This window comes from Pungitius pungitius, chromosome 2 (assembly GCF_949316345.1).
Source record: "Pungitius pungitius chromosome 2, fPunPun2.1, whole genome shotgun sequence".
Taxonomy (NCBI): Eukaryota; Metazoa; Chordata; class Actinopteri; order Perciformes; family Gasterosteidae; genus Pungitius; species Pungitius pungitius.
In genome coordinates, this window is record NC_084901.1 from 32,057,922 (window position 1) to 32,070,470 (window position 12,549).

General features: G+C 45.4%; 1 protein-coding gene across 4 annotated transcripts in view; it reads right to left on the minus strand.

Moving 5' to 3' along the window:
- Positions 1-12,549, minus strand: part of unc5a (unc-5 netrin receptor A) — a 116,360-nt gene that overhangs the window by 25,353 nt on the left and 78,458 nt on the right. For 2 of the 4 annotated variants that reach the window (XM_037462281.2, XM_037462280.2), the window contains exons 3-6: positions 10,568-10,711; positions 8,843-8,946; positions 7,423-7,603; positions 4,185-4,352 (exon numbers count right to left, since the gene is read on the minus strand). In XM_037462281.2, coding sequence (XP_037318178.2) covers positions 4,185-4,352; positions 7,423-7,603; positions 8,843-8,946; positions 10,568-10,711 — 597 coding nt within the window. The remainder of the gene's footprint in view (positions 1-4,184; positions 4,353-7,422; positions 7,604-8,842; positions 8,947-10,567; positions 10,712-12,549) is intronic. The other 2 variants (XM_037462284.2, XM_037462282.2) reach the window with 1 other exon arrangement.

The following is a 12,549-nucleotide window of genomic DNA, read 5'->3' on the forward strand; positions in this document are numbered from 1 at the left end:
ACTTATGAACGGTTCTTGATGGCTTGTCTGACTCTGAATCTGAAAATGGGTTGAAAAAAATTTCAGAAAGAGGAGAGGCTTTCAATGGTGTTTGGACAGCAATGAAGCAGGAGCGAAGGTTGCCAGTGAAGCAAAGACATTGACGCTTTCTGTGATATTTTTGTTTTTTAAATTAAAGGCTAAAATCAGAGCGAGTCCTTTTCATTTTATATAATACGAAAATTGTCATCCACAACCAAAGTTTTTCTTATCAAATCCCCAGAAAGAGATTGTTAGCTCCCCTGCAAATGGCAGCACAGCAGATTTCCAATCATGCAGCACCACAGGTTTCAAATCAGATCGGTCTCTGCGGAGGGAAAGTAATACAATGGCGCAGTGGCAAGCCCCCATTTGGACATGTTTTAGGGGGGAGAAGCGTAAGGGGCGCGACCATTCTTTACAGGTCAGTAGGAGGGCCTTTGAAGGCTTCGCTGTTCAAAGTGACAACGGCTCCCGACGGACACAGTCCGAGATCCTCGGGCCCCTGTGGGTTCTGTGTCCTTGAGGGGAACGCGGGGAGGTAGACAAGCACCACAGACACCAGCAGGCCCCCACCGTCCTGTCAACACAAATGTGCACAGTAACCACCTCTAATCCCGGGGGTTTCAAAGGCCGACCCATGGAGGGTGTTCATCGCTCAGCCACGGCGGTGGGGATGCTAGTGGGATTAAAAACCAAACTCTGCATTTCTGAAACAAATTAATATGTGTGTGTGTGTGTGTGTGTGTACGTATGTATAACAGATGTTTGCTGTGGGTGTGATCGACTATCTTATACTTCCCTTATGTCAACTAAGCCACAGGAACAAACCAAAACGAGACCGAATGAGACATGTGGAGCGTGAGCCAAACCGAACGGCACAGAATGATTAAAAACAGCGCTGATGCGAGGATGTCACCAGATGGTCACCGTCTTTCTGCAGTCAACTAAAGGGTTTTTCCCCCCCCCCCTCACATTTGTCAACCGCAGCCTTTATGTATTCCTTGGATGAAATATGTCGTCTGCCGGAACGATCTCTGATGATATCCACGATGCTCGCTTCAAATGACGAAATAGACATTTGTAAACCAACCCAGAGTCTGTTGGTTTTCCAGCTGAAATAAATCTCACGGCTCCTCTGGCAAGCCTGAGGGATTAGTACAGAATTTCAATAATTCACACGCGTAGGTTGTTTGCTGTTCTCCAACACGTCGGCAACGATTCCACCCATTCGCGTGGGGCAAGCGTCAATGTGTCGCCTCCAAGACAGTCCACTAACTGTTTGCTGTTGACATAGATGGTTCCTTTTTGTCGGAAACGTTCGGACATTTTGCCACGCCTGTTGGCTTTGATCACGAGTCAACGCAGGGGCAGAGTCAATGAAACGGTGAGGGATGGACTGCAGATCCTGTCGGGCCACTCGGGTATCACATGGTGCGATGGAGACAAAGGAAAAGGCGGAGAAAGGGACGGAGAAATGGAGATAAGCTCTTGCAGAGTTGGCTGGTCGCTGTCTCCGGTGTTGATCTGCTCTCCTCTGAGCCTCAGGCTTTAGCCTTGGCCTCCTCCTCCACAGATTCTCTCTCAGCATGAAGCCCATCTGATGTGCCACACAGCCTTCCATCAACTCTCATTAAAACACTTTGAAGACTCCAGACAACCATACAGATGAGCCTCTCCATCTTTGCACTTTCCAGATGAGAGATGGGAGCTCACGTTAGATCCACGAGTCATTGTGAATAGACACGTGGTAGAGTGGTGTTGCTGGTTTCAGTCCGTGCCTTTGGGGCTGGAGCGACGCACGGTTCTGATGCTACTTTTTAAATGTGGAACAACACATGGCCATCGGCATTTTAACAAGAGTTTATATATATATATTATATATTATATATATATATATATATATATATATATGTGAGAGAGAGAGAGAGAGACTTAGCCGAGCAAGGCAGAGACAAATTATAGCCTTTGCATGTTGCGGCTTCCAAATACAAATTGATTTGTTTCCAGCGAATGTTCATTCTGTTGACAGCTTGTCCTTAACCCCAAAGGGAAAATCGGTGGGGCCATCGATGTGTTTTACACGAAACAAACTTAAACTGCAAAATCACAAAGAATAAGCACATGAAAACAAAATAGATTTCTTCTGTAACTCATTTCTAAGACTTAACGCTGTAAGCTAAATGCTCTAGAGAGCTTATAATCAACAAAGGATCCAAGTCTGGATAATTAATGAACTGTTGAAACAAGACGAGAATTAAATCAAATATTATTTCAAAATAAAACTCACAAAAAAAAGGGAGTGAGGAAAGAAATGCCTCACTTCTGAATCCAAATGTCAGCCGTGTCTAAATAAATAAGAGTTTCAAGTTTCTTTCTTCTGAAATGAGCTGAAATCACCATTCATCATAGCAGAGCAGTGGATTAGAGGGGTGATACAGGTTGTTATCCAGTACGGTACCATGCTCTCCGTTACCCCTTTCTGAATGTGACCATTCATGAATGCAAGCTGATGAAGCAAGTTATTAACGCGTGTTAATAATGTGGACCCAGATGTATTTTGGGGTCGTCTTTGCTGGTCTCTGTGTGTTCTGGGTGATGAATGATGAGAGTGGTCAGTTCATCTTGCGGGACTCCAAAAGCCCTTCTGTGAGTACACAACAGGGCGCCGGTACCATTCGCTGATGGGGCGGGACTATGACACCCGGGGTTATTTGTGCCACTGGTATTGTGTCTCACAAAGGTAACCTGTGAGAAAAGGAGGCAGAGACTACGCTGTGTTGCCAAATATCAGGACTGATAGAGGTCACGTCGGTGTAGCGGCTCATCGAGTGAAAGGAAACAACAAGTTCTTTCTCTCTCAAAGGCTCTGCAAACCGTATTCACGTGGGCAAAATGCAATTCTGGTAGCATCACCGTAAGGGTGGAAATTGCATGCTTTCTCCTTCTGGGCCACGAGACAGATAGAAAGGGGGTGGGGGTTCATTCCAACAAAAGCAGCTTGGACTGACATTAATCTCTTTAAGCTTGTGGAGGTCAGTATCCTGCTTTGCTGGGAGGGGGGGGGATGTCAAGCATCCCCAGACACCCCTCTAATAGCACTAATAATCCAGATAGAGTCCTGATGGAGTGTCATGCATTGCCGTGTTTCCTTTGTCTTCCTCCTCCTCCTGCTGTATTCCAGCGGGCAATGTTGCTTACACTCATGCTTGACATCCAGTGATGTCTTTACACGGTAGATGTGTAACATAATGCCGCGACTCACAGAGGAAGAGAACCTCCGATTTAGGCACAAAGAAGCTACCAGAAGGGTTGGATTTCCCTCTCTGCTATTTAGCGAGCGGGAGATTTCTCCTGCTGTCAGCAAGGCCCTCAGCTATATGTCCAAGGAAGGATCCGCTGGCAGTTAAACAGCGAGCTGCAGTACACACTCGGGCTCTCTTGGTTTTCCTCTCTGTCACTCTGTTCCCTTTCCGTCCTTACACTGGATCCGATTCCATCCGTCTCGATCCTCCTACCCCCCCCCCCCCTTTTTCCTCGCCTGCTCCCTCTCCCTCGGTCGGCGGGCTATCGTGGGACTGCGAGTGAAGCAGCTTGACTTCCATCTCATGCTCCCGGAGATCGATATGTGTTGCTCAGTATCAGGCAGGACACTCTCTGCCTACCCCCGGCGCTCTCACAGGGAGAGCGGGCAGGCAGATGAAACGCCCCCCACTCCTCACGCTTAAACACGCCACAGAGGCTGCCATGATTCCTGTTTATTGCCCATATTTAATAACATTGCTTGAGCAGCAAAGAGCAACAAATGTACTAGCCGGTGTGACACAATGCCATGGTTAGGACCATGTCTCCGAAAGCAGACAGGCCTCTGAAATAAAAGCAAGGCAGCCTGCAGTAGATAAAGGGGTATGTGAACAAAGAGTGAACAATAAATCACTTTCAGGATGAGGCCTTACTGTGAAGACTAATAGACTCTGGCATTGCTGTGAAAGCAGTCTAATTGCAAGAAACAACAGAAGCACTGACGTCTAAGGAAAGAATTTGGTGCTGGAACAAAAGGCGGCCAAAATAAAGGTGAATTAATGACGTCTAAATGCAAAGAAATGCAAAAGGGAAGCCACGGGAAGCCAAGCGCCATAGGACTAACGGGGTTGCCTGGGAGTTACCTGGACAGGTGGCCACGCAGGCACTTTTCTGGACGTTCTGCCCCTCACAGGATGTGCCTCCATTCAGTGGCGTGGGGTTGGTGCAGCTCCGACTCCTCTTCTGCCAGCCGCGCCCACACACGGCGCTGCAGGACGACCAGGTGGTCCACGTGGACCAGCCGCCGTTGACTGCCAGACCAGCGCGCGGGGAAAGGTGGGTGAGGGAGGGGGTTAGGGAGGGAGGGAGGGAGGGACGGGTGGATGGAAGGATGGACGGAAGGGACAGAGCAGCCAGGATTACCCGACATGCACCACAGGGAAAAAAGTGTGTTGAGCTGCAATAACCGTGAATGCTGTGAAACACTCTCCGGTTGAGCACTGCAAGGTGACTTCGTGCGAGAGCGGGAGCAGTGGGGGGCGGCTTCCTGTGTCCGCTTTGGATTCACAGACAAAACAAAATGGCTTCAACGGGGAGCACTACAGCTTGCTATTTATTTTTTAAAACTTTATCTGAGGGACACAAAAAATACCGCAAAAGGCGTTTGAAATATCATTTGAAATTTCACAGAACTAATGGGAGACGTTGAACAAACACTAAAAAGAAATGACAGCAAAAAAGCTCAGAAATGGATGCATATAAAAGCCCATGCCCTCTCGTCAGAAAAAAAAATATATATATTATTGTTGCTTCAGTAATTCAGATTGTGTCGTTCTCACATCCACCACCGATTTCCCACGTCTTTTGTGGTTCCAAATTGTAGAGAACAACACTGCCGGCTATAATCTATGCCTCCTTTCTATTTGAAACTTAAAAGTTCGGGCACCTACAAAAAAAAACCCACTGCCCATTTACTGAACCGTAACGCCCACTCGGCACAGAATGGCTGATACAGTATATCGCGCAATCACAGCAGCTGATTACATCAAACACGGTGGTTTAATCCTAATCAGCTCCCTCGTGCACATCCTGTGTTTGCCGCAGCTCACAAGACACCGAGATCCCCGATTTATTGACTCGAACGGCACTGTCGGCCCCTCTCTGTACATACTCCCTCCCTAATTCCCCACCTAACTCTTGCTTGTGCTTGCCGTGGCTGAATCATTTCCTTGCCCTCTCTGTGCGATTGATTGCCCACCACGGCGAGGTAAATTGCCAGGCAACTCGGCCCCTGATTACCTCTTAGCACAGAGTGCAGTCACACCAGCCAGGCCTTGTTCAAATACATCTCTGCCCCCCCGTTGAACCCCCCCTTTGAAAAGTAGCAGCTATTATGACTTTCTACAGCTAGCTATGGTGGATTTCAAAGCTCTCAGGTAACTCAATTGTTCTTTTTTTCCCTCTCACATGTATTATGATTTAACCTCTAAAATCAACACAGTGTTAATACATTTGTCATCTTGTCAAGCACGTGGAGAAATACAATTTCCCAATCAAGCCCCCTAGCAATTTGTTCCCAATTTGCCAGGTCCACGAGTGAAAACAATTGTGCGACAATACTTGGAAGACACACAATAGGAATGTGAATGCTCCAATGCTAGATTTCTTTATCTGGAGGGAGAGTCTTTCAATAACAAGCTAATCTATTATAATCAACTGCCGGAATAATTGGGCTTTTTTTATTTTTGAGCTGGAGGCCTGGAGGAGTGTATGATAATGTGTGTTTTGACTGCATGCTTCAAATTAACACATTTCATTTGAAACCGTTCACAGTTGAAAGTGTACGAGCCTTAATTTTCAACTACATTTGCAGTTATATAAAAGACGCCATATAAATTTTGAACCCCCCATGGAGTCTTCACAGTTTGTTCATTTACAAAGCCCCCCTAAGAGGAAGTTACTTGAAGTGCTTTGTCAAAGATCTGCAACATAATGATCTCTTGCTGTCTCTCTTTTGTCCTAATTATTGATCATTGATTTGATTATTCTCTATCTAAACCAAACAAATTAAAATGACTAAACAGATAAAATCATACAGATAATTTATCTTATCTATTGATTAGAGATGCATATTTTTGGTTTTCCTTCATACATAAAAGGTGCTAAAGTCATGTGTAAGAGATCCTATGGATCCACATTATACTGCTGCTTTTTGAATTGAATTCAGGTTCGACTTATATCCCTCAAAATTCCATTTGGGAGCCTTTGATAGCCCGAGTAAAAGCAATCTAAGTGGAAATGAATTAATTTATCATTCAAATAGCTACAATCTGAATTTGAGAACTACACGAGATAATACGTTTTGATCAAATAATTCCCTTTATTTCACGAGGGATTTGCAAACTTACATTGCCAGCCCTTTCTTTAAATGCATTTCATATTTATGAACTTCAGAAAAATGACCTTATTCTTCTTATAAATGCTACATATTGAATAGGTTTCACACAGGAACATTTAAATCATTGTATAGCAGAAGACATGGTGCACTTGCTGCTGGGGAGAGTGGAGAACTCCTACATAGTGAACATAGTGTATTTGTGGAGTATGGTGTGTTTTCTCTGCAGTCTGCAGTGTTAGATAATATACAAGAACCTACTTGTGCCTACTTTACTGCACATCGTGGTTTTGGCATCTTCTGAAAGCCTCAATAGAAACGGAACCTGACATTATAGCAGATTTGAAATGTTTCATATGCACCAATGGTGCGATGCGTTCACACGGTTTACTGGTGGCATGTGCTTGAGAATTAAGACCAGCCGTAAAAACGCAACGTACTAAACGTACGCAGTGCCAGTACCCAGGGAACTCTCTGTGATAGAAAATATGCTGCTTTTATGAATTTTAATACAGATCACTGCACTTATCAAGCCAAGTCATTATTTACAGTTTGCTGGTAATTCAATTTCTCGTCCCGTATTGGATCCACTACAGAAAACGAGGAAGATGGCAGGAGGAAGATTGGAGACTGCCAGATTTTGGCAGAATGGCTGCCAGTAACATTTTATGTTGTGCTAATTAATGTGCAGATACACCGCCTTTTTTTGTAGATATTGATGATGGTGCTATTCCTCCAGAGCTAAAAAAAAACCCACAGCTTATCTATGCAAATAGGAACATATGGTATACTGCATTTCCTGTTACAGTAAGACCACCTGATGAAAGAAGTTCACCCAGGCATCTCCCATGCATGGGAACACGCAGAGGTCTATGTGGGAATGTGGGATGACGAAGGCAACATGCAAGCAATAGATTCATTTATGCTGTTTGTATAGAGCCTCTTGATGCCCTCTTCGACACAAGTTGAAAGAAGTCATCACCTACCGTAGACCAGGACTGTGGCCGAGGGGCTTTTGCGGCGTGCAACAATGTTTTTGGCCACACACGTGTAGTTGCCCGTGTCTGCCAGACGGGCTTTTTTGATGACAAGATTGTAGTCAGTCGTGATGAAAACATTGGGGTCACTCGCTGGGTTGATCACATCCTCGTTTCTCTGCCACTCCACCTGAAAATACGTTTTAACGGTAAATTGACTGCAACTTAATAGAAGCAGTACCCCCCTCCTGTGCAGCTCTCGACTACTGTGGAGTAGTCAAAAGGACAAAAAAAAAAAAAGCTGTGGGCAATTAATTTTTTAATAAACAGACAAAAAGAAGAACAATTGTCTATTGGTTTGATATTGGATTTTCATATTTGTTTTGTCTTTTGTTTGAGAAAAGCAGCTTTTATATTGGGGCATACCTGTTTGTGGGCTGAGAGTGAATACTTTATGTGGTTGCTGTGCCCTCTTGCAGAAGCCAAAACATATGTTATTCTTTTTTGGTGTACTCTCAGATTGGTTAGCTTGTTTTCTTGCTCTTACTTGACCTTGTGCCGCCTCGAGAGCAGCTACGATACGGAGGCAATGTTGTTGGTATTACTGCAAGTTTTGATACAACACATAATTGGGCTTTCTCCCTCTTGTGCACTATTCCAGTTTTCTCCCATGGTGACTTTTGCTCTGATGTTCTTTTCTATTGAACTGCAGTTGGCACCTTCCTCCCCATTTCTCTGCAAACTGTCCCTACACTGTCGAGCTGCGATTGGCTAGTCTGCTGCATCTGGTCTCTGAGCTGTCTGAGTGGCTGGCCTAACCTCCTCTTGTGTTGTTATTAAAGCGGTTAGTGCCTATCTGGGACCGGGAGCATGCAGCGGACGAGGTGAAACAGCTGGGCCCAGTCTGGTCCTCTGAACACAGACACACACACACACACACACACACACACACACACACACACACACACACACACACACACACACACACACACACACACACAAACACACACCCCTGAGACACGTGAAGACGGACAGAGACTTGAGAGTGTATGAGAGACACAGTACATAGAGCGACAGCAGAGAGACAGAGAACAAGATAGGGCGAGAGAGAAGCAAATAGACCCATTAATTATGGATAGGCCTTTGGAGATGCCAAACGGGGATTGAAGCCTCCAAGCCTTTCCTGAGCGATGTGACGAGACGCTGTGATATACGGCTTCTTAGAGATTTAAGAGAGATAATAAATCAATAATGGGGAATAATTAGCGGTGTAATTCATCCGTACAGGGTTTTCTGCTCCCTGGCTCAGCTGGGAGAGATGCTGAGGAGCCCATCCGGAGTTTCTTTTTGCTCTTTGTCCTCCCGGTGAGGAAAGGGTAAATGGATGCTAGATGGGGGTCTATAAATATCTTCTGAATCCTTGTCTCACCTCAGCTTGTGGCACTCCCTCGGGGGGATGGCAGCGCAGTAACACCTCCTGGTCCAATGCGACCTCTTTACCCTGTGGCTCCTCCTCAAAGTTTTTTCTCAGGTCTGAAGGAAAGAAAAAATGTGGAGAAACGCAACAATCAATTAGGATATTTTTAAGAACTTGCGCCGATTAAGTAAAACACCAAAACTTGGTATTGTGATGTTTTTTTTTTTTTTTTACTTTTCTCACTGGCAACCCGTGGCCTCTCTGAGCATGTCGCACTCGAGTTGGCCCCTAAGCCACACAGGGATCGGTGGCACCAACCATGTTGCTTATTACAGGCTGCCTGGCTGGTTCAGAGATGCTTGTCTGCTGCCAGAGGGGCCCGGCATCAAGCAAAAGCAATTGCATTACCCCTCACTCCTCCCAAACCACCCACTCTGCTCTCTCCAGCATCCGCCAGCCTCCAGCTTCCATCTGTATGGAGCAGCCACACGAAAAAAGATCCCCGAGGCGCCTGGACAAGAGCTCCTGCAAGCCTGGCTGACTGCATGGGGCTCCACATCAGTGACTCATCGGATACTCTTACTGTGGCACCAGGTCCTGCTATACATTTGTGTAGGCTGCACACATTGCCCAGGTAGACCCGCCAATGCTTATTTCTATCAAGTGGAAACTAAATGCGAGGCCATTGTATCCGATGAGCTAGACAGGACGCTGACTGCTGGCAGGTCGGCGCAAATTTGATGTGCTCAGCCCGCGTTTTGACTCTGAGTGAATCAATGAGTTATTGTGTATCCAGGGGACTGAGGGTGCAGCTGTGGGCTGCTGGTGGATTCCTTTAGACAGATGTTGAGCCTGTCTGGACCAATCACACTGAGAGAAACGTTAAGACAAGCAGAGAGTTTCGCCAGATTTAATTTAATTAGAGACGATTCACGTGGACTCTGGAAGATTTAACAGAGCTATAACAGTCCTGGAGGCTCAAATGTATGCGAGTGCCTATATGTGTGAATGTGTGAATTGGTGCGTGCACGCATTGTTAGGAAAGCACGTGTGTGTCGTTATCTTACATCTAACTGACTTTGTTGAGATCTCAAACAAGGTCGGAAAATGAATGTGTGTTTTCAAAACGTCTGGTGGTATGGAGACAGTGCTGCATTCAGCTCTGTCTAGAATAATGCATATTTATGGGGCAATTAATAGGCAGAATGCTTTAAAATACTCAAATGTAAAATGGCTTCTTCTAATAAAGCTTTTGAGGTTGCAGCGAGGGAAGTGTCTGCGTTCCCCAGACAGATTTATGATTGCTGCACAGCAATAAATTTCAAATCTGTTTTTATTCTATTTACTTTCATGGGGATCATTGCTGATATACTGTATCCAGAGAAAGATATGCTCATGAATACTCAAATTTAGTGTTCCACTTTCTTTCTAAGACTGCCTTTGAGCAGGCGCATTTCTCTCTGTTTCTCCCAGGGTTGAATATTTACTTCTTAAGTATAATCGCAGGAAGAGGATTTTACTAAATTGTACTCGCAGTAATGCACCGCTGTGCAGAGATCACAAGGGCCTCTGGGCTAATTGTTAAATGAAAGTTAGATGTTCTCCCCACCAAATCAAAGCAAACAAAAAAAAAATGTTAATATACCCTTATTACAACCTGGCATGCAATACGTAAGCACCTTGTTAAGCTGCATTTGCATTGGTAATAACCCAGTGATTGTTTTAAAGTGCACTCACAAGCAATCCTGATGTACGCTTTTTGGCTCTTCTGGGTTCCGGTGGTGCTCCAGGCGACACACTGACACCAGTACTCATCCAGGCCGAAGATCTTCTCCACCTGCTGTCTGGTAATGTCAATTGTCACCTGCATGATTGGCAGCGCTGCAAGGCAAACAAAAGCATAACTGTCAAAACGGTGAATTGAGGGGAGGGGCCTGGATGAGCGCAGGTTCATCCCCATCCGCTCTCTGATGGGAATAAAAAACTGAATCCTTTACTGCTTTTTCTACCTTGACCCCGGAAAAGTAATAAAAAAAAACACAGAACCATAATCGAATACAAACAGAGTGTTTGTTAACCGAGTACAATGAGAAGAGCGCCTCAGAGCCAGCCTTGGTGTAATTTGGAAGGCGTAAAAACAGGTGGGAAGGAACAAGGGAGCACTAAACAAACACTCCACAAACAAAAATACTCAGCAGAACCTGCTTCTCTATCAAATCTGGGAGTGGGGAAAGAGTCCACAATCTGTGGAGGAACTCAACAACAGTGTCGATGAAGGTGATGCCGCTGTGGTGCTCGGCCAAAAACACATCTGGGCTTTTCAGGAAGGGAGTAAAGATACAACTTCTCTTAACTAAGGAATACTGGGAAGAAATCCCTTCTGCTGAACCCTTGGAACATTGAAGTTGTACGAGTCCTGTCTGTTTTTAAATTCAAGAAGCCATCCTTCATTTCATTTTCCATTGACCTTTGATTTGGCACCTGTAAGCCAGAGGTATTTTTTTTCATATATTGAGCTCCGACCTTGATCCCTACCATGTGCGCTACTTTCTCTTCACTCTGATGAAGAGATTGCTGTGTTTCCCCTCAGCTTCCAGCTCGCTCGCCTTTCACATCCTTTCCCTCTAGGGTCTTGTAGAGAGGGAGGTGTTGAACCTTTTATATTAACGCTCTACATTCACAGAGGATACATCCCGAGACCGACGGACAAGCATATATACAAAGCCGTCTCAATGGAAACCTGCTCTTCATCTGCCATTTACATAAAGGCACTTTGTGACACTTACCCTCCCCTTGCAAACTTGATCTCTATGAGGTGATGATTTCCAGCTCCAGGCTGTGGCTGGCTGAAGGTTGGCTAAGTGGCACCTATCAGGCCATCAAGCCTATACAGCAATTATAGAAAGCACTTGTGCTGATACAAAGCGGGATTTTTTTATAAACAACTCGAGGCAAATTCGGCCCGAATGCCAGCGGTGACACAAGCGGTCTGGGGGGGGGGCATGATGACAAGGAACAGTCAGACCACCCGCGTCTTCGAAATGCAGTCGATTTTTGCTTCATTCAATCACAGTGAATGGCACTGTGTGTGCAGTGAACCCAGCCCCAAAGAGCCAATCTAAGCATTAATAAAATGTAATGTACTCACTTTTTAAGCTGTGTGTGTGTGTGTACGGCTGCAGTTAGAACTACATACAGCATGCTAAGTAGGAACAATGGACCTTCCTGCAGTTGCATTATGTGTACGTTTAGACTAAAATGTCATCTATAGCATCGATAAAAAAAAATGTATATGCAGCAATTTGCAATTCATATACCTTACACAAGGGAGAGACTTGAGAGGGAATATTTTTTTTCAGCTTGCTATTATTTGTTAGTCAGTAATTCATCCTTTAAAAAGGCAATGCATGCTTTGTATGGATACACGTCTGCAACTTGTAACAGTTCCTGGACCGGGCAGAGACGCAACCAGCCCGGGAGACGAGGTGAGGTACTGGACACGGCCTTTGATTCAGTGCGAGGGAGTCAAAGTCAAACAAGAGAAGTCCGTCGGTAAAGGCAGGCCGAGAATCCAGAAAAAAGGGCCACATGGCAAAGAAACCATCACGAGGGGGGGAGAACGCGAGACAATCGGGCACCAGTGCAGAGAGCAGGGGGGGGTGCACACGTGTGGGGTCGGCAGGACGAAAAACCAGGGGGCAGGTAATTGAACGCAGGTG